At 54.1% G+C, this 27012-nt stretch overlaps 1 protein-coding gene across 3 annotated transcripts in view; it reads right to left on the bottom strand.

The window, feature by feature from the left end:
* Positions 1-3188: 3188 nt before the first annotated feature.
* The window catches only part of AIFM3 (AIF family member 3), a 38938-nt gene continuing 15114 nt past the window's right edge, over positions 3189-27012 (bottom strand). For 2 of the 3 annotated variants that reach the window (XM_072880366.1, XM_072880367.1), the window contains exons 4-19: positions 26757-26866; positions 25486-25530; positions 24081-24177; positions 21862-21974; positions 19223-19309; positions 18583-18674; positions 16453-16583; positions 15193-15308; positions 14781-14852; positions 14392-14455; positions 13349-13425; positions 12503-12620; positions 11393-11491; positions 10893-10968; positions 5427-5531; positions 3189-3724 (exon numbers count right to left, since the gene is read on the bottom strand). In XM_072880366.1, coding sequence (XP_072736467.1) covers positions 3685-3724; positions 5427-5531; positions 10893-10968; positions 11393-11491; positions 12503-12620; positions 13349-13425; positions 14392-14455; positions 14781-14852; positions 15193-15308; positions 16453-16583; positions 18583-18674; positions 19223-19309; positions 21862-21974; positions 24081-24177; positions 25486-25530; positions 26757-26866 — 1442 coding nt within the window. In that variant the 3' untranslated portion in view covers positions 3189-3684. Of the gene's footprint in view, positions 3725-4357; positions 4379-5426; positions 5532-10892; positions 10969-11392; positions 11492-12502; positions 12621-13348; positions 13426-14391; positions 14456-14780; positions 14853-15192; positions 15309-16452; positions 16584-18582; positions 18675-19222; positions 19310-21861; positions 21975-24080; positions 24178-25485; positions 25531-26756; positions 26867-27012 lie in introns of all 3 variants that reach the window. The other variant, XM_072880368.1, reaches the window with a different exon arrangement.

Raw genomic sequence — 27012 nt, 5'->3', positions numbered from 1 at the left:
ACCTATGCAAAGTGGATTTCACAGAAAATCTAACCAAGTGTGGAAGAAATACACCCTGCTATAAGCATTGGCCTGTTACTAGATAAGGACACTGAGCTAGGGGAGGACAACAGATGAGCGGTGTGGCCCATGAGGTCCTTCTGGTCTATTTGGCCATGCCTGCACAAGACATCTGAAGATGCCACTGGTGAGAAGACAGATGCCACTGGTGAGAAGACAGTTGCCACTGCATCGGGGAGGGTGTTTAACCACAGCCTGTAACACCAAACACCTCCCAGCCTCAGAAGTGACACTGGGAAGACTTGCCTGGAGATGGTTGGCCACCACCATTCAGCTCGGACCAGCTCTAGCCAAGACAAGGGCAGACAGCTCGTGGGACAGGGGGACAAGCGTGCCACTGTGGGAAAGGAAGAAGGTGAAGCTATTTGTGTTGCCACGACCTCCTTGGGGGCTGTAAGAAGGAGCAAAGTGAGGTGTAAGTGCAAGTCCATGAGTAAATGCCAGTTCACCCAAGCAATGTGCAAGGTGCAAAAGCAAGGGCAGAAGGATGAGGCCATACTTAATGTCTGCGAAACCACCTCGTGAGGAGCAGTGATTTTTTTAAATGAAGGCTTAGGGCATGAGGGAACTAAAAATAAGCGTGTCACCTGGTGCAATGCCACAACGAGATGTCCAGAGGGGTTCTTGGGTGTGCGGGAAGGGAAGGTGTGCTGTGCCCAACACGTGGCTCCCTGGGTCCTGCCAGCACACGGGGCGAGATGCGGGCAGGGTGACAGGCAAAGCCCAGCATCTGAGGAGCAGGTGGAGGGCTCGGGGTCTGGGGGCATCACATCTGCGTGGGCAACCCAGGTGAGCAACCTAGAAGATACTTGGGCAATCTGGTGAAGCTAAATGTGGTGGGGCAATGCAGCTGGGGATCACTAACAAGCTGCACGTGCCCCAGCTGGGTTTAGCTAATGGTGCTCATTCCCGATGGGAACAGGCAGTTTCTTAAGAAGAGCTGGAAACTTTCTGTCCTGGCATGGGAGACTGCAAGATGTGCCTGGAGACGTGGCAGAGGAGACAACCCAGCCTTGCCCAGCTCCAGGATGCGCTCACCACAGGTAAGCGTTTGCCAAGGTCCTGGACGAGGGGTGCCGGGTCCAACACCATCCCGCACTGGTACAGAGGAGCAATGACCACAGGTTGGTGTCAGGATGCCCAGCAGCCCTGCCCATGACCCTGCACATGTCCTAAGGAAAGCCATGGTGGTGGCTGGGGTTTCTCGTGTCAGGGGGTGATGTTCCCAGGCCTGGCTGAAACAGCTCCTCTGTAAAAAGGGGGAATGGGACTTGTTCCCCACCCTGCAGCCGTAAGCTGGGGCAGAAGGTCCTTCCTCAGTCCCTGCATGGTCTTCAGCCCTGTGGACATGGGGGTGATATCTGCTGTGCATGGCTCATGCTTGACACTGGATGAGGCCCCAGCAGAGGCAAAAGAGTCAAAGAAAGAGTATCTTCCTGAAAAACGAAGCGCCCTGCTGATCTGCCCAGGACTCCAGAGGATGCCAAGCCTTGAGGTGAGCAGGAAGCCGGAGGCCTTGGAAAAGCTCATCCAGGCTTTGCTGGGGGAGCACATGGGGCACGGGAGCTGCCAGTCTCACCCAGCATGGAAGATGTGCCGGAGAGCCCAGGGGGAAAACCACAGAGCTCCGGGGGGTGCCACCATGCGGTGCCCCGGCGTCCCCAGGCACCCCCAGCCAGGTCCTCTGGAGAGCTGCCGAAGCAAAGTCCGACCATCCCACCAGCAAGACATGGGATGCAAAGCCACATCTCCCCAGCGAGTGTGCGGAGCTGGGGCAGCAGGCTGGGCAGCTGCCTGCACCTGGGCAGTGTGCAGGGCCCCAGCCCCTCTGCAAGAGACCTGCCCAGGGCACCAGGAGCTGAGCAGCCCTGGCCACCTCTGCCCTCCGAGAAAGCTCTTACCCGCACTGCACTGGGGAACAGGGACATCGACATTTGCCTTTTGGGACCTAAGATGAGACCTGCAAGTTCACATCCCTTTGTGGATCCAGGAGATATGTAACAGTTCAAGAAAAAGACCCTGTTCATTGCTGCGTGCTGGAGCATGCACGTCCCTGCCTACTGTCCCCTCTGGTCGCGCCACCTGCGAAAAACCTTGCAGTGAAACCAGAAGAGACCAACCAGAGATGTGACAGACGACGGGTGATGTTTCTACCCAGCAAAGACCAGAAACTCTGGAAATAAAAACAGGTGAGCTGGACGCAAGTGGGAAGCCTCCACAGACAGAAGAGGTGCTTGCACCACCCGGCTGACCAGCAGAGGTGACCCAAGGCCTTGGAAGGAATCAGAGATGATCCAGATCCCAAGAATAGTACTGCTTTAATTCACAGGGGGTGAATCAAATTAAAAATATAAATCCTCTTGCTTTGGTCTCAGGGTAAAACACTGGCTGCTGGGGAAGAAATCTCCCCCAGGACAGAGCACTGGAGGCTCTCCAAGGGGGGTTCTCGCCCCCCGGCTCTGCTGGGCTGATGGACATGGGGCTGTGGGCTGGTCAGGTCCACTCCTGAGCTGGAGGTAAGGCTCTTCTTCCAGCAAGGGACAGAAAACACGACAGCAGAGCACGAACATGGAAAGCTGAGATGAGAAATGCAGCCTTGTCACTAGGCGACAGGAGGAATGAGTGACGAAGGCCAGAGGACAGCCAGAAATACTTCTCTGGCTACTTTTCCTTGAGTAACGTTTCAGCAGCAGCACTAATCCTGCGGTAATCGTTAAGGAGAGAGACATCACAAGGCTGGCTGGAAGGACAGCCATCAAGCCTGGGGGCTGCTGTCCGGCTGTCGCACCTCTCCAGGGAGCCCCTGCTCCGCACCTCGGGGACTGACCAAGAGCTGCCAGTGCCCAAGCCCAAACCGAGCCCCGAGAGACGGGGAGCAGCGCTCCAGCCCCTTGTCTGCTCCGGGACAGGGAGATGCTGTGGGTGCTGGGACGGGGACCGATGAGCTCCAGAGCCCTTGGCTTGGGCAGGGACCCACCTCTGCTGGGGGAGCTGGACAGGGCGACCGGCCTGGAGAAGGGAGAATGCAAAACACAAACAGGCTGTACAGAGACCGCCCGGCGTGACTCCATCTCCCTGGCTACCCCAGGTGCTCCCCGGGGTGGGTGGGCACGGGGAGAGCTGTGGCAAGCGCTGCAGCTGTGTGGAGAGGGAGCGGACGTCAGGCTCTGCAGGGATGCGCATCGGAGCTCTGCCAGGAGAAAAGGGGATTTGGGAAGGGGCAACGTGCTTGAAAGCACAGGGAGCAATGGAAGGCACTCGCGCTATTTACAAGGGCAAGGGACGTGCTTGGGGCAGACCCGCCTGGGGACCCCCCGGCCCACTGGCAGCATCCACAGCCGTGTGGCGCCCGTGCCCGCTGCTGGTGCCAAACCCCGCTCTCTCTGGGGGCTGCTTTTCCAGCGTCCCATGGGAACTGCAACAGCAGAGCCCTAGCCCAGTAGGCGCTGGGGCAGAGGAGCCGCGGTGGTCTGCTGGGAAGGTAAGTGTGCAGTGACAGCCGCCGTGTTCATCCAAGTCCCAAAGGGAAATGACTCAGCCGTGGTGCTCCCGCTTGTCCCTGGAGCTGCCATCCCGTCTCCCCACGGTGAGCACAGCATCAGGAGGGCACAGCCACCAGCGGCGTTAGGAGCCTTTCCCAGTTAGCCAAGACATATCTCCGGTTCTGAAAAAGAGAAAAAAATCAGCAGTGCTGCGAGATGTTTCCCAGCATGTGCAAGCAAATGTGCTCAGTGCCTGGGCGCTGCCCTCAGCACTAGTCCGGTCACGGGTCACGGGTCCCCATCCAGCACCCGTGCTGCTCTGCGCAGAGACGCAGCCAGCCCGGGCAGGACAGCAGCACCCCTTCCTCCACCCACACTCACATGTCACTGAAACTGTCCAAAAACTCACGTGCAGATCCTCGATTCCATGTAAAACTGAGCTCAAACAGTATTTTTTTTAACTTAAAACAAGCCCTTCTGGCATTCAGCTGAAAAATTCATGGAAAGCCACCAAACGGCAGGCATCTCCCCAGCTGAGACCCAAAAGGCAGCTGCCCGTTCCCGGCAGATCTGTGCACCAACCAGCACCCTGCAAAGGGGATGTAGCAGCCATGCCCGCCCGCCCCCGGCATGGCTCCTGCCCCCCCCAGCACAGCGGCACTGCCAGCCCGCGGGGGGCGAGCGCTGCAAAACAAGCACGCAGCCACAACCAGTGTCCCCACACAGGACTTCGGGACGTGGCCCGAGCCGGGGCTGGCTGTCCCTCCTGTCAGCCCTTCACGCCCAGCACACCTGGGACCCCAATCCAAACGTACTTGCCGTGACGGACAAACAGCCTAAAAGGTGCGAAAGCAGCAGGAGACAGAGAGAAAAGACATTCAGGTTTAGGCAGTCTGGCTTCCTGTAGGCTCACCGAGCCCCACCACGGGGGCCAGCAGCTCCCCTCGCTGCCGGGCTGCCCATGAGATGCCACCTCCCTCCCAGCTGCAAACTGGGCGGCCAGCAACCATTTCCCGATGTACTGGAGATGATGGACACAACCCTGCCCCAGTCACTGGTGGCCGGGTGGTCCCTCGACATGCTCCCCATCCCAGGGGTGCCCGGGCTGTCTGAGCTGGCTCGGGCCTGCCCAGGGCTGGGAGTACTTCTTTCCCCGAGCTTTTGAAAAACTCTGCTTTTATTCCAGATGTGGAAACACCCCAGGGACAGAGACCCACATTCCCCCTCAGCTCTGATCCCACTCTAAGGCTCCTTCCCGGCTGTTATCACCTCCCTGGCATTTGCCTTCCAGCACAGCATGTTCTGCACCCACCCTCTGCACGCAGGGGTACACTCCTGCGCAAAGTCTTAAAAACAAACTGAAGGGAGAAAAAACGCACTTTGCCTGTGAGCTATGCCCCAGTGAACCGGAGGCTGAGACACCAAGGGCCGATGTCCCAGCACCATGAGCTCTCCAGGCGTTGCTCTTGCAGAGGGTTGTGCGGGGGCAGCACACCCCGCCCCTCTCTGCGGGTCCCCTCAACTGAGTGGGTGCCCAGGGGCACCCCAGCATCAGGCAGTGCTGCCTCGGTGATGTGCCAGTGCCTGGTGGCCATGAGCACCATGTCCCATCGAGTCTGGGCAAGGATTTGGATCCTGGTGTTTAAGACAAACCCCCTGTGTGCAGGATGCCAGATCTGGAGGCGGCTGGGAGGCAGCACTGGGGGGACGGAGTGAGCGGGGCAGGAAGGGAAATGCGAGAAGGGTACGGAGTGGGGAGCAGCGGGAAAGAGCTGCCCAGTGCCCGTGGGGTCCTGCCTTGGGGTGCTCAGCCCTGCCCTGCACCCCACAGCTGTGCTCGGCCCCTGCCCTGGCACTGCCGGCTCCCGCAGCACGTCTACTTACTCCACATCACGCTTCCGGATGATCCTGCTGGCAGCCAGGACCTCAGCCACCTTAGACACGATAGGGTCGTAGTTCATGCTGGCCACAGCCACCACCTCGTCGCTCCTAGGGCCGGGCAGAGCAGAGCGGTTAGGGCAGCCCCAGGTGGCCACAGCTCCATCACCCAAAAAGCAACATGCTGGAGAGAAGCGGGAAGCAAAGAGAAACACCCACTCCAGGGTCAGGGCCCATCCCAAGGCGTGAGCACCACGGGGACTGTGCTAGCGGTGTGGGACAAGGGACAAGAGAGGGCTCAGAGCTGGCACTGCAGGCTGGCCCCACTGCGGTCTCACTGATGCTCACATGCTGGCGCGGTGAGCATGACTAAGGCGCCCAGGGGACAGAGACGGCCCTGGGCACCCTGGCATCTGTGGGAAAACACCAGCAAAGGTTGGTCTGATGGTGGATAAAAACCTGGAGATCAGCAAGGATCCTGCCATCCTGCCAAGTGGATCCTGCCAAGTGGTTCCTGCCATCCAGGCAGGCGATCCCTGTGCTGCTGCCCCGTACTGAGGGGGTGGAGAAGCGGGTGGTCAGGATTTCCCTGTGGGACACTCGGTTGTGCTACTCCACATCCCTTTCCTGATCCCCACCTCCAGCTGGGCAGAGTGCCCACCTCCGAGCTGCTCCACAGGCATGCTCCTCCCAAAGCACCAGGACAGCTGGGGTGGCCGAGGCCAGGGTCCCACCAGCCCCAGTGATGAAACCCCTGTGTATATGGGGTATCCAGCAGCACGTCCCAGTCTGACTGACCATCACCCACCAGGATGCCAACGCTGGTGGCACAGTGCAACCTCAAAGGCTGAAAGGGAAACAAATGAAGCAGAAGGGAAGAGGATGTAAAAATGCTGGAGGAGCTTTGGCTAAAGGTCACAAGGCAAACAAGAAGGGTTCTTCTGCTTTGAGGTTTGCAGAGGTCAACCTGAGTGTAAATCTTCAAAGCCTGAACCCAGGAGATGACTCATAAACAGATAACTGAATAGACAACGTAAAGATCAGAGAAGGTGCGTGGGTGAGATATTAAACACTCAGGATATTGCTGAGTAAGTTGAAGAGTAGAAGCACCCAACAAATCAAGATCTGCTCTTCAATCTGCTGCCAAAGAGCTCCATGACCAACAGAGCAAAGAGCAGCCAGGGGGAGGGAGGAACATGTGCCTGATTCCCGGGAGGAGGAGAGCAGAAGCCATGTTTCAGAGGACACTTCAGGTCTGTGGAGCCATGGGAGTTGAAGCCATCTCTCATAGCTGTCTCACAAGCCACGGGGTAGCTCCATCACAGAAGATTCTTTCAAAAGGCTCTGATTCCTAAATAAGCTCTCTACAAATAAGGGAGAGCAAGTCAGAAACAGAGCAGTGGTCTGGCTTCCCCATCCCATGGGTGAGCACAGGTGTGCAGAGCAGACCAGGAGCCCAGAGTCTTCTCTGGAGCCACTGGAGCTTGTCCACAGCTTAGTTAGTCCACACCAGCCAGACCCAGAGATGGACCGACGCCGGCCAGGCTCCAGCACAGAGTGCTGCTCCACGGGAATGGCTGCGGGAAGGGGGAGCTGCTGCATTGCCAGGAGCTCTAGGACAAGACGTGGATGCCATTGGAAATCCCATCTCAAGCATCCTTGGCTCACTGCAGAGATGTGTACCTACAGCAGAGGGGATTTCTGCTAACCTGCGGCTCTTCCATCCAGCAGACGAGGTGAGAATAAGGAGTAACAGAAAGATGTTGACGAACAATACATTCACACCGGAAAACAGGCGTCCATGGCAGGCAGTGCGGACAATTAAGCATCCGAGAAGATTACAAAGCACATGTGTGTTCAGCTGAACTGCCTGCTGGGCTCTCACGTTCGAGGGCTGCTGCTGTGATTTAGAAGAGCTCTTCACTTTCTGAGCCTGCATCTTCCCTGCTGTGATGCTTGATATCCCGCCTGCTGTAAACGAGGTCCTCCACTCTCCACAGGACAGGACCCCATTCCCTAGGGATGCAACTCCGATTGTATGTGCAGGGACTCATGAATTTTCTTTACGGAAGACAGCCAGTCTCCTTCCAAGATGCTTGCAGCAGTACCTGATGGCACTGCAGTGCAGATTCCCTCTTCTCCTGTTGCCCCAAGTTCAGAAACACAAACTGCCAATGAGAACCCCGTCCCACCATGAACCACAGCCTGGGGAGACCCTACAGGCGGTTGTTTCCATCACACAGGGCCTCAGCCTTGGCTACTTCACCATTGCTTGACACCTCCAGTGCTCAGCACACAACAGGGGCTGATGCTTCAGGACTCCTGAGCGGCTCTGCACCACCTTCACACCACCCACACAGTCTTGAAGCTTCAGTGGTTTCCTCTACGTTTGGTTTCCTGAGCACAGCCAGCTCCCAGCTGGGAAACACGAAGTGCTTGGAGAGACCCATCCATTAAAACCAAACAGGGGGAGATGTGCTGTTCCAAGGGAACGAATAACCAAGGCGTGCAAAGGAAAGGAAGAACACAATCCCACCAGCCATCCACTGACTCAGCCTCAAGCCCAGCCAGTGCCTGACATGACCAGCCGGGAAGGCAGATGCGGCTCAAACATTTCCCTCAGCAAAACATAGGGTAGCTGGTCCTTTTGCGAAATAACTCATGGGGCACTGGTGAGCTGGAGCATCCCACATCAGCAGTGGCTTTTAAACATTTTGTCTGACAGATGGGGAAGCCAGGAGGAATCCCTCTTTTTCAAAAGGTCTTTAGAGGCAACAAGAGTGCCTTTCCTGAACCTGGGATGTGGAGCAATCAGAAGTCTTGGCGTAAAGCCTGAGGGAAGATGGAGCACTGTGGATGAGCACCGTGCCTACATGGTCTTCCTTCCTCTGCAGGGTTCAATGCAACGGAAGTGGGGAACCATGAAGAGGACAACCACAGCAATTCCCTGGATCTCCCAAGATCTCCAAGGTCTTAGGGGTGGGATGACATCGGTCTGTTCTGGCTGAGGTGCTGCGGTGAAGACAGTGTCCCATGGGGACATCTGCAGAGCACGGTCCCATACACCTCCTGGCACAGGGCCTCATGCTGACCCCTCCACAGCTCACACAGCTCTGAACGGGGATAAGTAAACAGCTTTCTTCTTCAAACTCTGGGGAAAAAAGAGCCTTATTGTGAAAGTCGACGCTGAGGACAGGCTCCAGGAGTGGGAACCACCAGCGGTTCATGCAACAACCAAGACAACCAGGAGAAGAGTCCAAACCATCAGGTGGGCATGGCAGAAGGAAGCAGGAGGGGATGGTTGACTTGGGACAGTGTCCTCAGTCCAAAAGCATTAGCACCAACCAGAAGAACTATCACCAAACAAGAAAAAGAGGAAGAAATGCTCCCAGTGGCCTCTCAGAGAAGCAGAGACGGGGACTTGATTACAGTCAAGCAAAGCAGCAGGAGATGCACTGGCCATCCCCCCGCCAGCCGGCACTCCCCCAGTACCTCCGGCTCTCAGCGCGGGATGCTGTCCTGGTACCCAAAAGCCATCTCCGGGAGCCCCTCCTGGGTGGCAGAACAACACAGGGCTTAGCGGCGGAGCCCCGCCGCCTGCCTGCTGGGGAGCTGCTGCCCACCGAGCCCAGCTTTCCTGCGTGCCGGCAGGTCTGCCCAGGCAGCCCTCGCCCCCCAGCAGCTGCCGGCGGCACGCTGAGCGTGGGGCCAATGCACAGAGCAGGGATTATGCACCTTGCTCGGGGCTTTCCTTTTGAACAGGCTCTACAGATGTTTAATTAAAGCAATCTGACATTTCCTTTCTAATTAGGGTTGGGATAAATAGCGAAATGCTCTGGTATGGAAAGGAGGAATAGAGGTTTCAAAGATTATATGCTGGAAAGAAATGTGTGCCAGTGCAGCTCGTGGATGCCCGGCCCCGTAATGCTGCATTTGCTGCACGTGGGGGACTGCCGGTAAGGCCAGGGGACCCGAGACAGAGCAACGCAACGGCTGCGGAGCAGCTTCGCAGGGGATGCAGTGGCAAAAGTACACACAACTCTGCAAACCACTGCAGCAAAACTGCCAAAAACGGGTTTTTATCTTCCCCTGGTTCACACTCACTGAGCAAACTGTGTATTTTAAAATGCTGCTTTGGCAGTTATGTGATTTAAATGCACTTTGAAACATTGAGAGGCTGGGAAGTGACAGCCCTGTGGCTGTGGCTGTAGAAGGGGAATGTCCCCTTGCAGCAGCTCTCCCCAGCACAGGTGGTGCCTTGGCACAAACCCACCCTTTTACGTAATTTTGGCCAAGGTGCCAGCGAGCTCAGAGGTGTGTCCACGTGCAAAGGGCCCCTGGGTGCCAGCGGATGCTGGAGCCCCATCGCCTGCAGCAGGTTTTTATCTGAGGTGCACAGGCACCAGGAGAAGGAGGGTGAGCGCCAGGGACCGGGCTGGCTCGTGCCCCGGGGTGATAAAGTGCGCCCTGTGCCTCTCCAAGCCCGACGGACACACCCAACTGCCAGGCTCCATCCTGGAGCACGGGGGCAAGCGGCCACCCGTGGGGAGGGGGACACGGAGGGGAGGCCGTGAGGGACATTGGGCAGGGGACAGAGGGGCAGCGAGCCCTGGTGAGGTGATCTCTGCAGAGCAGGAGCTGGCTCCTGCCCAGAGCTCCCTCCTGATCCCTGCTTGAAAGCTGCTGCTGAGTAGTTTGGTTGCTGAGCCAGGCAGACCTTGGCTTCCCTGGTTTCACTCTCCCCATCCTTAATATTAGAAAGCACTTGAAGAAATCCCCTCCATCTCCAGGCATGAGGAGGCTCTGTGGCCATTGATTTCAGATTGGGACAGGACAAAGCAACGAAAGAATAAACAGCAGCAAACATTTTGGGGATAAATTCATGGTGCACAGTCTTGCCAGTCTAAACAGCCAGCGTGGCTCAAGAACAGCGGAGGCAACACATCCCAGCTGTCCGCACATCACAGGAAAACGTTCCCAGACAGGCTCCCAGCCTGGGGGAGAGCTGGGTTTCACTACAGGTGTAACAAAAGCTCCTGAACTCCTGCTAACCTTCACACCTCGTTAACAGACAGAAGAGTTTTTTGAGCTTAAATTGTCTAACCAGAAGCAGAAACGGTGATGCCTGAGGTCCCAGTCCAGCCCTGGTCACAAATCATTAACACAGTGATGAGATGGGAAGGAAATTTTTGATGGGAACTGCCAGCGATAAATTAATAGAAGCCATTATCTGCTCTCAGATATTATGTGAACAGACAAAGACAGGCAGAGACATTAGGTCCAAAGACCAATTTAACTTGCTTTATGCTTAGCACATCATTTCTCTAGGGCCTTTTCTTAATGTCCTGCAACCTCAGTGTCCAGAGAGGAACAAAACTGACTGACAGAAGCTCTGGCAAAAATATTTTCCAGCCTAGCAGAGCAAGCTTAGACGAATGCCTGTGTAGGAACGTGGAGAAGGGAAACACTTACTTGGTATAAAATGCCACAAACTTCAGTTCATCTAAATCCCCCTGAATGACAACATCATCGAATCCTTCCCCGTGGCCTGGAAGGCAGAGAAGAAGAAGTGGATTCAGCAACAATTCCCCTGGATCCAGCTCTAGCCCCTAAGACCAAGTGTTTCAATCCAGAGCTACACGAAGAGCATCCTGCAGTCACCAAGAGACCAGCACCAGAAGATGAGGGTACCAAAAAGCACCCCTTCTTGTTCAGAGAAGTGCAAGTTCAGGGAGACTGTCTCTGTTCATGCCGGGCCATCCCTCGTGACCCCAGCCATCCCGCTGGCCCTGCACCCCATGGCCGTGAGCAGACGGGTTTCGGAGGAGATACCAAAACCCCCAGGAGCCAGGAAGGGAAGCAGACCCGAGGCAGAGGGTGGCACAGAGAGTCCGCAGCAAGGGAGGTGACTGTGGCTTCCCTATCCCAGGACACCAGCACAAACTGTACAGCAGCCTCGGGGAGCCCCTTACCCGCATATCGGATGCTCTTCCCGAACATAGCAGTCCACAAATACGGGACTGTGCTGATCTCCATGCCGTGGGCCAGCATGTTCAGCGCGGCTATACGGCCTGGAAGAGAGAAGCAGCAGAATAAGCGAGGAAGCTCCACGCCAGGGCAAGCATTGCAGTCTGCCTTCAGGTCGCAGCACAGCATCGACATCTCTAGTCCCAGAGTGCAGGGAAACCAAGACTTTCTGCTTAGGCCAAAAAATCCCCATACAGCAACAAGCACCAAGGAAATGCATCGCATCATCCAGGGCTGGGCTCGGACTCCTCCCCGGCGGTGCAGCTCCTACCGACTCGTCACCTCCACTGGCATGAGCGACGTGCTCGTGAGCCTGTTTCAACCCACCTTCTGCAACAGTGACAGGGCTGAGAGCTTGCTGCGTTCCCACCACAAACGGGGATGGGATGGATAAACCCCCTGAGGGCATGGAGACTGCTAGGGCACAGCCTCTGCCACAGAGGCATGTCTGGACCAGCACCAGAGGGGGCTGTGTCCAAAGGCTAACTTTGGAGCTGTGGTTCCAAACCCTCTCACCCAGGGCACCCACCCAGAGGTCAGCCTCCCCACGGGGTTGTGGCCTTGGAAAGCTCGAGGGCAGCCGGTCACGCCAGGGTTTCCAGGCTTGCTGGCATGAAGGGGAGAAAGGTCTCAGCTCTGCAGCATGCTCCTGGGCCAGCCCGGCAGCGTGGGCAGCCCAGCTGGGGATGTGAGCCCCAGCTAACATTAGGATGTGAGCTCCTAAAGTGTCCCGGGGCAAAGAGAAGATCAGGTTCCTGCAGCGACTGCAGACGCTAGGGAGCACACGGCGTGCGGGAAAGCCTGTCCCTGGGCACCTCTGTGTTGGTAACGAGGCATCATTAGGCAACGCACGTCAAGAAGGCTGACAAATGAAGGCATATCAGACAGGATAAAATATACATGCTTCGAAATGTTTAATACAACTACCCAGTTTCCCTGTTGGCAGTTGTCTCATTCTCTCGCTAGAGGCCTTGGAAATTTCCCGGGGATCTGGAAGAGGCTGTTTTCCGTAAGCCATTTGCTGTTGCAAAGTGAAGGGACCGAAAAGCACCTACCATGCATATGGGCCATCTGCCAGTGAGGGACGTTCACCTTCTTGTTATTCCTCAAGGCCAGCGGGAACGTGACAGCGTCACCCGCCGCAAAGACTCCGGGGATGTTGGTTTGCATCATCTGCAGAGGGGAAGCAGAAGTGCGTGTCGGTGGGGTTTGCACCCTACACGAACGAAACAGGGAACTGCTCTAGAGCTGCCACGGTCCCCAGGAACACATGGAGAACCTCTGCTTGGCTGAGGGACCCCCAGGTGGGATTTGTTTTAGTGTTCTTCACTTTCAAAGCAGACCACGCAGGCAGGGACCTACGGCATCCCTCTGCCAGTGGATTACCCAGTAAAAAGAGACATGGACTGGTGTCCTGGAGCCCCTTTTAGAAGACTGGGGCCTGTCAGTGTTTGCAAATAGAGCCTGGCTTATTGCACGTATGAGCAATAAGCGCTGGGGTGGGTGGCAATGAGCCCCGACACGCTCCTCGCTCACGGCACACACCACCCATCAGCACCAAGACCGCTCCCATCAGAGTCACTGGTGGTGGGGAGGAACGATGAGATCCTTTGGGATCCTTGAAAAGGTGGGTCTTTCTCAATTTCTTTCCCCACAAAATACCCACACCATTCCAGGACAGCTCAGAGCCGGACTCAAGCCACAGCATCCAGGGCTGGGATCTGCAAACCCCTCACTTGCAGGGGCGTCCCAGCCGCTCCAGCGGGATGCTCCCAGCATCTCGGCAGGCGAAAGGCCCCTGCGACAGCAGTTTGGTGCCCCAGGGAAGCTCGTCTCGGAGGAGAGCAGGCTCAGCTCCCCCTGCTCTCCCTCCCGGCAGGGGCTGCCCCCCAGGCGCTCACCTTGTTGACCACGATGAAGCCTTTCGAGTCGATGTTGATGCCACTCTGCTTGAGAAAGCCCGTCGCTGGGACTGCACCTGCGGGAGAAGGCAAGGGCTGCCGGCGCCGTAGCTGGGTGTCCCCGCAGCCCTGGGGTCTGACCCTGAGGCCAGCAACTGAGGTCTGAGGCTGAGCCCCTGCCCAGACAACCCATCTGCCCAGGGGAACGGCAGCGGGCTGCTCTGGGAGGGGGGAGCAGAGCCAGGCACCCTACAGAGCCCCACGACTCCCGCTACATTGCCCTCCGCACCCCTGGGGTCCCCACCGCTCTCCAAGTCATGAATGCACCGCTGTCATCTGCCCAGCACCTTTTTCTAATGCTTGAAGATAATTTTCAATCCACTTCTCTTTTATAGATATTTTGAAAAAAATGTATTTAAAAGGGAGCCCTTGGGTTTCCAGACAGGGCTCCTCTGCCTCCCCCACAATCTGTACCTCTTCTGCAGCTTTCATTTTCCTTTTTTGATCTTTTTTTCCCTCTAGTCTTCAGAAATCGGAGTAGTCAATAAAACAACAAAAGCAGAATTAAACTAATTCTGTGATTCTTCCAGTCCACAATATTTTGAAAAATTACAGGGTGAGAAAGGGATTTTTTTCCCCCCAAGTGTAAAGGAGAAAAATACCCTCTTCTACGGCAGCGGCAGCAATTAAAAAAAAACAGAGGAAAAAAAAAATCAGTTTGGGGAGGCTTTAAAAAAAAACAACTTGAGAGGATGAAATTGGTTTGAATGTTGGGGGTTTTTTTCTGGAAAAAACCGAAACCATTACTATTTTCCAAATATATTTTCAGTTGCATTTTGGGGTGGAGGCTCTAGAAAGGCCTTTTTCAGCTTTGCTACGCAGAGTCGTGTGCGGCAGCTGAGCGGGGCTGGCACATCGCTGCCAGCACGCCCAGCTACCCGGCCCTGGGGATCCATTGCTGCCACGTCCCCTCCAGCGTCTCCTCCACCGAGCAAAGCACCGCCAGCCTGCCGGGCTCTGCACCCTCAGCAATGGCCCCTTACCAACACCAACAACACACACATCGGCGCGCAGGACCTTCCCGCTCTTCAGCACGACCTCCTTCAGCTGCGTGAGACACAGGGGGACATCACAGTTATTTTAGGGACAAACCCCTCCGCCCCGTAGCAGCAGCAAGCCAAACTGGCAGCTCGCTTCATTTTTCACATGCAAGTTGACCATAATCCCTTATAACGGCAGCAGGAGGAGGGTGGGAGCAATGAAACCGCCCCACACGTTGCCCTGGAGCACGTTTGCTCCTGGGGGCTAAATCCAGGAATATGAATTTCAGGGGCTAGGAAAGAGTAGAGGGCAAAACCCCAGCGGCACAGGGAACGGCAGCCCTGTGGGGATGCTGCGGGGTGCCCCTGGGGAGCCCCTGCCCTCACCCTACCTTGCCCTCCTGCTCCCGCAGCTCCGACACCTCTGTCTGCATGTAGAACTTCACCCTGTTGCTCTCGAACATCTGGAGGGGGGACATGGGACAGAGCAAGGGACATCAGGACCCCAAACCAACCCCACTCCTGGTGTCCCTCTGCCCCCCGCACTGCCCTGCCCACCCTCCGGGCTCGCCTCGACCTGCGCTGCAGAGGGGTCAGCACCACCTCCGTCCCCAGCACGTGTCCAGAAGAAGGTGCTCTACAGCACGTGGACCACAAGAGGGAAGACACAGCCCGTTCTTTCTTTCTAGTGACTGCTATCATCACAGCTTAATCAATAAACGTCAAATAACAAATTAATTAGTGCAATAAGTGAAACAAGCTCTGTCACCAAAACCACCCCCCCGAAAGGGAAAGCGAGGTCACCTTCATGACAGCGCGGCCAACCCTCTCCCCAAAGAACTTCTTGAAGGGGACTTCTTCCAGCTCCACCAGGGACACCGAGTGGGCCCTCTCCGCGAGGTAGGCAGCCACCTCCATCCCTGGGGAACAGAAGCAGGTCCGAGCAGCCGCGGGACCCCCCCAGTGCTGCCCTGTGTCCTCGGCGCTGGCCGCAGCGGAGGAGCAGCCTTGCCCGCTCCTGGCTGGGGAGGTTGGAGCTGCTCTAGTAGGAGATCTGGGGTGCCACCAGACCTGGCGGCCACAAGGGGCCACACCATCTCAGGTGAGATTTATGACTGATGGCAATTTGTTCTTAGATGCAGGTTTCAAAGACCGAAGGGAGGAACTGGCCATGATGAAGTCCCAAAGTGCCCCGGAAGCTGTAGCACTTGGAGCAATGGACCTCAGATGAGGGAAACCTTCCTCTTACGGCTGGGACTGTCTCAGAGGAGGGAATGAGCTGCGGGCTGAAAGCAGCCCTTGTGACTAGCTGTTTTCTCCGATCAGAACGGGACAATTTTGGTGCTGGCAATTGCATGGGAACCTTCACCAAGACATTTCCTACCTATGGGGGTTTTTTTGAAATAGATCTTTTCGATGACCTGCAGTTTGCAATTGGCTCCCCCACACCACATGCTTTTCTGTAGATGGGATTGATTGAACCATTAAAACAGGATAATTTTTTTTTAAAAAGAAGAAAAACAAATACCAAACATTTTACAATAACTTCCCTGACTAATAACCATTTATGCTTAAGGCTTGCAGGACCCACAACAATTTTGTTAGAACCATATCAAGCAAAAAGAAGAACCATCAAAGAAACTATATAATTTTTCCTGTGTATTTTAAAAATTCACCACCCTGCTAAAAAGTAAAAGAGAAATAAACCCACAGGCTTTCACCTACCAACAAGACCCTCCCAACTGAAGCCAAATCTAGACACACTGGATTGAAACCACCTGAGCACCCGGGCTGGACTTGCCGTATGCTTTTCAGACTGGGACAGCAATATCTGTGTCCATGCAAGCTGAACAGCCCAGCCTCTTCAGTAAAATCAATTCCTTCAGCAAGGAGATGTCCTTACCACCCACCTGGAGCTGGAGGTTAGACTACCTTTAACTGGTTACTCTGACTGGGTAACCAGGTTACCTCTAACTGGGCAGTGACAAACTGGGAAGGGACTGGGACCATCTGCAGGAAGATGTGGACAGCTGAGATGCGGACACCCGCAGAGCGAGTGCTCACCCAGGAAGGATGCTCCCACAATAACCACATTCTTGCTCGTGGCCAGCTTCACGACACGGTTGGCATCTTCAGGCGTCCGGATGTTGAAAACATTTTCCACCTCCTTGCCTTTGCAGCTGAGAGCTTTGGGCCTGAAAAAACACACACCGAGGGCGATACAGGCACTTTTCTTGACCCCGTGGCGGCAATCGGGACTGTAGACCCCCTTTCCAGGGCTCCAGCAGCATCTCAGCCTTTCCTTTTTTCACCTTTCTCTGGGCTGGAGACACAACACGGAAAAACCCAAATGCTGGTGGACAACGGCCAAAGCACGACCGCAAACGCCGGCGCAGCAGGGGCTGCTCGGCGGCTGCCCCCGACCCCATCCACGGACCAATGTACCCGCAGGGCTGCGGCGAGCTCCCTGCCGGGGCAATGCAGCACAGCGCAGGACGGGCACTGCTTTGCAAGCTTGTGCTTAACTGCTGGCATGTTGTAAAATTTTCAGAAGCTTAATGGGACACAGCAAACTCACTCTGTCCTCCAGCAGACACTTTGGAGCCAGATATTGAAAGTTTCATAAGCCTCTGCAGATGCAGGTTCCGCTATCCGTTCCTAGGGGCACGCTGCTGATGCTGTACCAGTTTAATCATTTCCTCCCCATGCACTTACTGGAGCCTATATATTTTTAAATATCTGGCCCCTGCCTACCCGACTCACATCTGGAAATGGGACAGACGATCCTAAATAATTTAGGTACCTTAAAAACATTTAGCCGGTGTACCTGGAGCATGTGCATACGGATTTTGAAATTATTGCCAAAGGCTTAATGCTCTTTTGAACCTAATTAGGTGGCTGGTGCAGATGGCATTTTGGCTGCGGCGCTGCACACCCCAGCACCAGCCGTTAGCTCTCGGTGGGGCTGTTGCTGTTACCGGTGGCACGCAGGGTTGCAACGGGAGTCCCTGCTCTGGCTGTTCTACAGCACCCCTTCCCCGGATGATAAATTTTGCAGAAGCTGCATTTCTCCTACTTTGTTTTGTGCTTTGGCGGTAGGAGCACAAGGAAAGTGAGCCAGGATGCCTCATTTTCATCTTAAAGTGCCAATTTTGACAAATCCCCTATTGAAAACAAACCAACCCACTACCTCCAGGGCGCTAGGGACGATGCCGGTCTCGGGCGATGCTCTGCGCCCCAGCAGCAGCTGTGTGGAGCGGGACTGGCACATCGCTCCTGCCTTTCCCTATGGCTGGACCAGGTTTCAGTCTTGAAAACTTCCCTCCTGGGGGCAAGCCTCACAAAGGGGTCTGTTAGGCTGGGGCAACAGCAACACCTAATTAAGGCTGCAACGGAGAAGCATTAAGCTTTCATTGTCGAGAAAGATCTTAAAGGTTGGCACGAAATGAAAGATGGAAATTCAGATGGATGAATTATCTGATTGTCAGGGTTGAGTATTGTTGAGGGGTGAAAAGAAGGGCAACGTGGCAAAAATGACCTCTAAAAAAGAATTCAGGATACTTCCATTTTAGAGGCTTTTGTTAAACAAAAAATGTTCAAGGTCCTGGGCATTAATTTTAATATTCTAAGATGATGAACTCAGTGGGAATGGGAGAACTCCCGAGTCTCTCCCATACGCTCCCGAGCCAGCCCCCAGGGAACAGCACAGTGTTAGGGTGCTGCTGGCAAATTCCTCCACCTTTTCAAATCTCAGTTTTCTATCAGTTTCTTTAACATCAAACAACCCACTCACCCCAACTGCTTCAGTGGGTACTTTTTGTTAACACCCTTTTGACCTTGACGCTGACCATGAAACACCCCAGCTAGCAAATCCCGCAGCCGTCCCACCAGCCCCATGTCTGGTGGTTACCTGCTTTCTGGGTGACTCGGGTGACACAGAGGCTTTTCAGCTTTGGCTGAGCAGACATACCCAGCACAGCTTTTTATATAGATAAAGATATATAAGATATAGATATAGATATATACAGACATATCCAATAGGTGTTCCTTGCCTTTTCTGCAAACAGTCTTGCAAACAAATTCAGTGTCCGAATTCAACTGCCATATTTGACCCCTTATGCCCAGGCACAAGCTCCTCACATTCTCAGATAAAGCAGTTTCTCTTGATCTTTAAAATGTTTGTTCATAGCTTACGTATTTCCAGTTGCTATCAGCAGCTTGTTGTATTCCATCTTAAATCCATCCTTGAACACAGCTATCTTGTTCTTGATATCCACAGCCGCAACCTGAAATCATTCCTAAATAATGTTAAGGGATGAAATCCCAGACGTTCACTGAGCTCCCAGCCCAGCCCACGTGTCTGTTAGGTTTCAGTCCCCTCTGTTCCTGTCCACAGCTTAGCCAACCCAGACCCTGAATATTCCTAGCTGCCTTTTCACAAATCCTTGAAGATTGCCCAGTATAAATAAAATAATGGAGAGAAACGTTTAAACCATCACTGTCTGCACTGCTTGCAGGCCGATTATCCTAATCGGAGGCCAGTTGGTCACCCCAGATCCACATGAAGATGCTTGCAAATGGCAGGTAAGAAATGATGGTCACCACAGAGTTTGCACAGGCTGTCCTGTCCTTCCTTGCATTAACTGTGGAGTTGAACAACCACAGGCAACCTGCGCTCTGGGGCATAAAACGGGGGGACTGCGGGAGACCCAACGTTTCTGCAACAGCATCAGTGAGCCAAGGACAGAGACAGCTGCCACAGTTCCTAAAAACAGCTTTTGCATACCAGCACTTGCAGAAGACAGCCTGCAGGTACACATAGGACTCTCCTTACCTGCATTTCGGTCAGGACTTCGATGTCGTAGGTGCGGAAGAACTCCTTGGGGCGTAGGGCGATCTGCTCCGGGTGGGAATCCATCGACTGCAAAAAAAGCCATTTTTCTGTCAACCGCTGTGGGTTGAACAGGCAAGTGGAGAAATGCCTGTTACCAGCACAAGTCAGGGGTAGCCTGAAGTCAGTCCTTATGGCATGGGTTAACAGAGTTGCTCCACAGGGGCTGGAATCAAAGCCTGTTCAAGTGAAGTTTTCACAAGATGCTGGACGGGGCTCTGGTTCCTTCTCTGCCTGCTCGGCACGGGGGTGGCACTGACCAGCGAAGGCAGGACCACAGCAAGTGCTCCGAGTGTCTGCAAAGCAGCTCTAACTGCAGCTCCTCATAACACACACAAGTTCGTAGGAGCAAAAGAAAAGCCCCATTATTTGGAAAACAACCAGTTGCCAGGGGAAATGGAAGCTAAAAGAGCAATAAGAACAATCAGCATTAACACAGCAAGGGCAACACTTTCAAAAGCACCCAAGTTACACAGCACACGTTCCCTCAAAAGCTGAAGCAGGGGCATGTGGCCCATATCTGCTCATCTTTAGCTGCAAGAGAAAGGTTCTTGCTCTTCCCAGCCTTCCCTCGTCACTTGGGCGAGACCTGCATCATCTACACGCAGGGCTGAGCTCACATTTGAACCCGAGTTCATCTGTCCTCCTAACTCTGTGGACACAAGCTCAGACATAGGCTGAGGACAAGCTGAGCACCAAGTGACCTGCGTGCAGGCTGCTCCATGCTCCAGGGCATCCCTCCCTGCCTGCAGCACAGCGGGAACAGGCATGGCCACACACGTGCCACATGCCACACACGTGGCCACACACGTGCCACAGTCAAGCCCTGCAACATATCACACAGTGCTGAGCAGCAGCAGCATCTACCCGTGTCACACAGGCATGACGTTTGGGCTTGACCCAAGAGGGACGGGGATGCAGGAATCAAGGGCTTCACCTTCTGCCCCCGGGGATGGATGTGCGAGGTCCTTCTCCCTGGAGGTGGCTCGGTCAGGGGCTGGGATGAGCCCTGCAGGACGCTCCCTTACCGTGACTTCAGATAACGCTGTGCTCAGAAGAGACCTGTATCTTAGGACTTGAGGCAGGTGTAGGGTCATACAGGTTTTACTGCAAATTCTTTAAACGCCCAACGTTTACAGAGAGGAACCTCTGACCCCACGGCTCGGGAGTAGTGGCCCCCATGACAGTGTGCAGGGAGGGCAGTGCAGAGCAGTGCACAACCACCACAGGTTTTGCTGCTGCTCAGTGCTCCAGAGATGGTAACGGGGACGTTGCAACACACCAGGGAGCAGGTCATGGTCCAAAGGGGACAAAGAGGAACAGTCCGGCAGGACCTCGCAACAGATTGATAACAGGCATTCAGCAAGGCAGAGGAAGGGCAATGCTGCAGTTTCAGGAGGCAAGAAGTCTGCTGCTTACAGCTTTATGTGCTCCTCTGATGACTTCCCAGGGTTAGTCCCACTCGCAATAGGATTAAGTAAAATCCTCGTTTTTCTAGACTGTTCCCGAAAATTCTTTCTCTTCCATGGGCTTTGTGCGCCTTCCAAAAGCAACTACAGCCAGAGGTGTTTAGTGGAGAGTTTAACAAACCATGCGTAATATCTCTGGCGTGTGAGATGTTCTTACTATTTAATGGAGAGTGGAAAAGAGAGTCTAAGATTCACACGGCGGGGATAAGCGTTTTGGAGAGCTGCCTGGCTGGGACAGGGACTGCGAGCTTCTCCGAGCTCCCCCGCATGGCCTCTGTGACTCTTGGATGCAGGTTTCAGCCAGCTGCTCCTCACCCCAAACAGGTCTTGTCCAAGCACAGAAATGGCTTGAATGCTCTCAAAAAGCCACGTGCATATTTGCCCTCCTTTGAAAATCACTTTGCCTTGGGGCTGGAAGCAGAGTTAGATGCTGTGATTGCAGAGTACCAGCCCCCACAGACAAGCATCCCTGACATAGAGGGGAATACATATGTTCTTACATTACCTCCAAGCTTCAAGATCAAATGCTGCTGTCCAACCTGAGTTGCTGTCTGATATCAAGTAAGGCTCAGGAATCAGTAATAAAAAACGTGATTAGAAGATCATCCTGTGTCTACAAATTGGAACGCAAAATGGGACGTGTGCCAGAAAAAGTGATCTCTGCACTGCGATCAAGTTACCAAGTTGTGATGATGACTGACAATCATCATAATTATGGCATGGAGCATCACTGGGCAGTAAGAAACCAGGCACTAATAAAAAACCTGATAGACAATACAATTTTTTCACATGCCCCATTTCATTGCCCTAAAGATTTTGATCCAGAAACATAATAAGAAGATCCATCCAGGTATGAGCTGGCCAAGACAGCTATTGCTAAACCTATGAAGAATGCCCTTGGTTCTGTGCTGGAGTACTCTTAGTTCAGAGTTTGAAGAACTCCTCTTTTGTGTTTCATATTTCAGTCACCAACAGAAAAGAAAATTCAAGGGAAAACAGACAGGATGAATAAGGAAGAAGAAACATGCTGCTGCAATAAATAACAGTGAGGAAAGGTCCTAGAGCAAATTTTAAAACTGGGGAGGAATGTGACATACCCAAAGAGATACAAACCTTACTGAGCTTTGGTCTGTCGTAGGGCAAGTGTCTGTCCATCGTGCACATCACAATCCTGTCTGAGAAGCCCTCCTGGCGCAAGGTCTCTGCACAGACCAGTCCAGCTGCCCCTAAGGGAGAAGGAAGACCAGCAGCAGCCATGCGTAATGGGGTATTTGAAGGCCTGAACCCTTTGCTCCTAAAGCCCACGAGGGCTGACTCCAAAATCACCATCTCCATTAGCCTTGGCCTTACTTCACAGCCCTTCCCAAGCCGTCGGGGTGGATGCACCAGGCAGGAGGAGGGACCCTGTGTCTGCGGAGCATGACATTAATCCTCTGCACGACTCGTCTGCCCCTAAACTCACACAAACCCACAAAGAGCGCACCTGAGGAGCGCTGCCAATGCCTACACACCTCTCACAAGGTCAGGGGCGTGGGCGGCCGCTCAGACCCTTGCACTCCCCTAGCTGGGGAAGGCTCTTGCAGCTTCCCCTCTGCACACTCAGCTCCTGGTGAATTTACAGCCGAACACGGAAGGCAGGGAGTCCTCCGTTCTTCACGGCTGAAGTGTTGTCTGTGTGCTTCACTGTAGAGGATTTTGCATGCAATTTCATTGAGGTTTTTTTGTTTGCTTATTTTTAAACAGAGAAAAAAGGCTAAATCAAACAAAAAGGTGCCTCGGGGTGTGCTGTCCCCCTGTAGGCAGGCAGCCTGATGGGCACGTCCCTTCTTCCCTGACCAAACTGGTGAGACTTGAGAGCTCAAGTGAGAAGTCCTGAGTCTCTTCTCAACCAAGGAAGCCTTGCTCGATGATGAGTGATGTAAGGGCCACAGTTTCTGTAATACCAATGAAAGAAGATGGACCTGGACAGCATCATGGTTTGGTCCGCCAACAAAATGCTCCTGTTGATGGAGGCGGGGGACAGTGGAAGAAGAGACAGGCGGACGGACATCCAGTGCATGCTGCCTGGAGCATGCTGAGCCAGGACTGATGCTGCACTGATGCCAGGGTGACCCTCACAGGAGCAAGGGGCCATGGGCGCTTGCCCTCAGCTCTGCTAGGCATGGCTGGATCTTGGTCCTCGATGCAGGGCTGGATGGGTAGTCTCTTCCCAACACTTCCTCCTCACAACCCCAGATTTGAAATCTCCTTTCTTGTCCACGAGAACAGACCTTGGTCTTTAATAGACCTGTTAATTTAGCTGGTCGAGCCTGAGAAAGTTCCTTCAGCAATGGCTAACATTGCCTGTGCAGTGAACTTGCTGAGGATTTTGATGACTGTCCAGCCCTGCCGCACACCAGGACAGCCCAGCTGACCTCGGGGAGCAGCAGTGTCACACCCTGGCTTCCAGTCAACAAACAGCAGGGGCACAAGGAAGGGAAAAATGTTACCCAGCAGCAAGGGAAAAGCCACCCAGGCTGGTTTTCCCTTCTGCTCAGGCTGCGAGCTGCAACTTAGATGGTAGGAGCAGGAGATCACAGTGTGTTCCCCATTTCCACAGCTTGGATCTGGTGACCTGGGGCCTGTAATCAAGTAAGAACAACCCATGTGCCAGGAGCAGCCGTTCCCTCCCAGCCGGACAGATTGTGTCCTCCATTTCACCATGACATGGTCCAGCCTAGCGTCCAACCCATTCCAGAAACAGGCAAACTCAGTAAATGGGATTCACTCCATCAGGCTTTCTACAAAAATTGCATTACACAAATGGAGCTGGGACAAGAGATAGGAAAGACAGCTTGGCACTTTTGCTGTTTCATGCAGGGATTTGATATTTTCTGGGATGATGGCAGAATTTGTCTTCAGAGAAGCACCCTGAGGTGAGAGCTTTGGAGCTGCAGGCAGCTGCAAGGGGATGAGAGAGACGTGCAGGCTCCAAGAGGAAAAGGTGTATCCACATCACAGGAACACCTGAGAGGACTTTACCCTTATCAGTTGTGGAAATCTGGGGTTACTGATGTATCTGGGGAGGGTGTAGAGGGAGGAGGGTTCCGGGCACCCACTACAAAGGACTGTGACAGGGAACTACAAAGCTCCACAGACCAGAGGCACAGGGCACCTTGGGACCATTAGTGTGTAGGACAAAAAGGCTCAGGAAGACCCTCCGGTCCAACCCTTTGCACAGGGAGAGATACAGGAGGGTTGACAGAAGGTGCACGGCACACAGACACCCTGCTCTCTGCACACCCGCCCGGGAGGGGACGCACACAGCTGTCCCAGCACGTGCCATCCGATACCTGCACCGATGATCAGCACGTTGGTACTGCTCAGGTTATAGTTGCTCAAGGAGATGCACTTTGCCATCATCTTTGTCCTCCTCTGTGTCTGAAGAGCCTATACCACCACCACCAAGAAGAAAAGTCATTATCTTTTCTTAGCTTTAACCTGGGTAGCCAGGCAGGAATGGGGACAACTACACTATTGTCATAAAACAGCTTGGACAGAAAGGGAACAACTCCACCCTTGTACCCAACGAGGACTCTAAAAGCATGCTCATCTAAATACCTTTCCGCCATCCCGTGCACTACCCCCTTACAACGTACACAAGAAAAATAAATCCATCGCCTCTACAAATTCATCCAGGTACACAGAGCTGGGGAAAAAAAATAGAAAAAGCAGCCCAGGTGTGTCATTGTGGAATTCTGCAACCAACAGGTGAGATGGAAATGCAGAAGTCCTATCAGGAACTTTATCCTGCACCTGAGCAGAGCTTGTATACCTCTGATATCCAAAGAAGCTGATGGACTCATCCAACCTACCAGAGCACACCCAAGGACCTATGCCACTGTAGCCATGCTGCACAGACCCACTGTTGCCAGCCATCGGAGGCCAAAATCCATTTCTGGTAGAGGGAACAGGCTCAACCCTCCTCATCACATCCCACCCGAATCAGCTGGAGTAGAGGTGCTGCCATTCAGGTGACCTCTCTGGATCAAACCCAACTGCTATAAGGGTCCGGCTGGTTCTGAGCCGCTGGATTCACACATACGTACATACAAATGTGCATTAGAAGAAGGCTTTTCATGGAAAGAAAGATGGCAGTGGCCTGAACAGGCTTCATTCTGCATCCCATCTGGGGGCATGAGAGCCCTCCCTGCCCACGCACCAGGTTTCTCTCCAGCAAAAGGAGCTGATGTCTGGGCTCAAGAGGGAGCACAGATGACCTCCGTCATCACCGTGCCACATTCAGACCCAGCAGACAAGGCCAAAAGGCTGGAAGAGGCCTGTTTCCATGGGCCAACTAAATTAAAAGTTACTATGAGCATAGGAATTAAGGTAAGTTAAGGAAACATAGGACAAGTTCAGGACAAACACCTAGTAAGAGCTCCTGAATCCACGGACACCCCAGCTCAGGTGTCCGGCAGCTCTAGGGAGGCTGGGGGAGAGCAGGACGGAATGGGGACATAACCCCTCTGTCCTGCTCCACTCATGCCTCCGTACGAACTTCGGGCTGTTGCTTGAGAGAGGACTGGGCTAGGTGGACCTTTGGTTTACCCATGTTGGATGCTCACACATCCTTCTGTTCAGGCACTGCTTCCCCTGCTAGAGAGCCCAAAGAAAAGCATTCCCCCCCACCCCCACACACACAGAGCAAAAAGAAAAAGCATGAGCCTTGGTTTTGGGATGCCAGTGGCCCCTCACCTGCTTGCTTGCTCGGATGTACACCTTCTCCTTCTCGATCTTCACCTGAGGGTGACAGAACAGCAGAAGTTTGCAGGACAGTGAGTGCCTCTGGCGTGAAGAGGGTGATTACTCCCTCTGTGCAACAACTAACGAACAGAGCAGTGATCTCACCAGGTCTCTTGCGAGAGCGGTTCAGGCCATGGCAGGGCTCGCCCCAGCTTGAGGCTGTGGGATGCTTCCTGTCTCATATCAACTATGCACCAATGGTCAGTGTAAAACCTGATTTCTATCTCAGGCTTACGGCTGGTTTCTCGGTCCCACCCCACTCCTGCTCAAGAGACCTCCCAGACTGTGCACCTCCACCCTCAGGTGCCCAGGAGGTGTCTGGTGCCCGCGGGTGGATGCAAGGGGAGCTGCAGGTAGGAAGGAGAGCTGGGTGAGGTGCTGCTCTCCACTGGCCACCCCAGCACGTGCTTAGAAAATGTTTGCTCCACACCTTCAAAGAGCACGCTTATCCCAATGCAAACAGCCATTTTGCAGGTGACACCAAGCTGAGTGGTGCAGTTGATACTCTAGAGGGACGGGATGCCATCCAGAGAGACCTGGACAGGCTGGAGAAGTGGGCCCATGTGAACCTCACTAAGTTCAACAAGGCCAAGTGCAAGGTCCTGCACCTGGGCTGGGGCAACCCCTGGTATCAATACAGGCTGGGGGATAAAGGGATGGAGAGCAGCTCTGTGGAGAAGGACTTGGGGGTACTGGTGGATGAAAAGCTGGACATGAGCCGGCAATGTGCGCTCACAGCCCAGAAGGCCAACCGTATCCTGGGCCACATCAAAAGAAGGCTGAGAAGAAGAAAGGCTGAGAGAGTTGGGGTTGTTCAGCCTGGAGAAGGCTCTGGGGAGGAGACCTTATTGCAGCCTTTCAATACTTAAAGGGGGCTTAGAAGAAAGATGCGGACAGACTTTTTAGTAGGGCCTGCAGCGATAGGACAAGGCGTAATGGTTTGAAACTAGAAGAGGCTAGGTTTAGACTGGACGTAAGGAAGAAGTGTTTTATGCTGAGGGTGGTGAGACACTGGAACAGGATGCCCAGAGAAGTTGTGGATGCCCCATCCCTGGAAGTGTTTAAGGCCAGGTTGGACGGAGCTCTGAGCAACATGATCTGGTGAAAGATGTCCCTGCTCATTGCAGGGGAGTTGGACTAGATGACCTTTAAAGGTCCCTTCCAACCCAAACCATGTTGTGATTCTGTGATTTCCTCTGCTGCTGCAAGAACGAAGGTCTCACCTGGAACCTGGGTAAGCTGTCCAAGCCAGGGAAGTCCTCTATGTCGCCTGTGCCGATGTTGAAGCAAGCTCCGTGCCAGGGACAGCGGACTCTTCCTTTGGACAAAACCCCTGCAGGAAACGTGGCAGAGCAGAGTTGGTGCTGCCCTGCAGCTGCCTCCCGTCCCTGCCTGCAGCCCACTGAGATCGAGCTGCCGTGACCTGGCCAGGGCAGGGATGGCAGAGGCCAGGTCTCCCCGCTGCTGTCCCGGTGATGG

This window comes from Ciconia boyciana, chromosome 15 (assembly GCF_034638445.1).
Source record: "Ciconia boyciana chromosome 15, ASM3463844v1, whole genome shotgun sequence".
Lineage (NCBI taxonomy): Eukaryota > Metazoa > Chordata > Aves > Ciconiiformes > Ciconiidae > Ciconia > Ciconia boyciana.
Note: the sequence above shows the minus strand (reverse complement) of the source record. Positions and strands in the feature narration are given on the sequence as shown.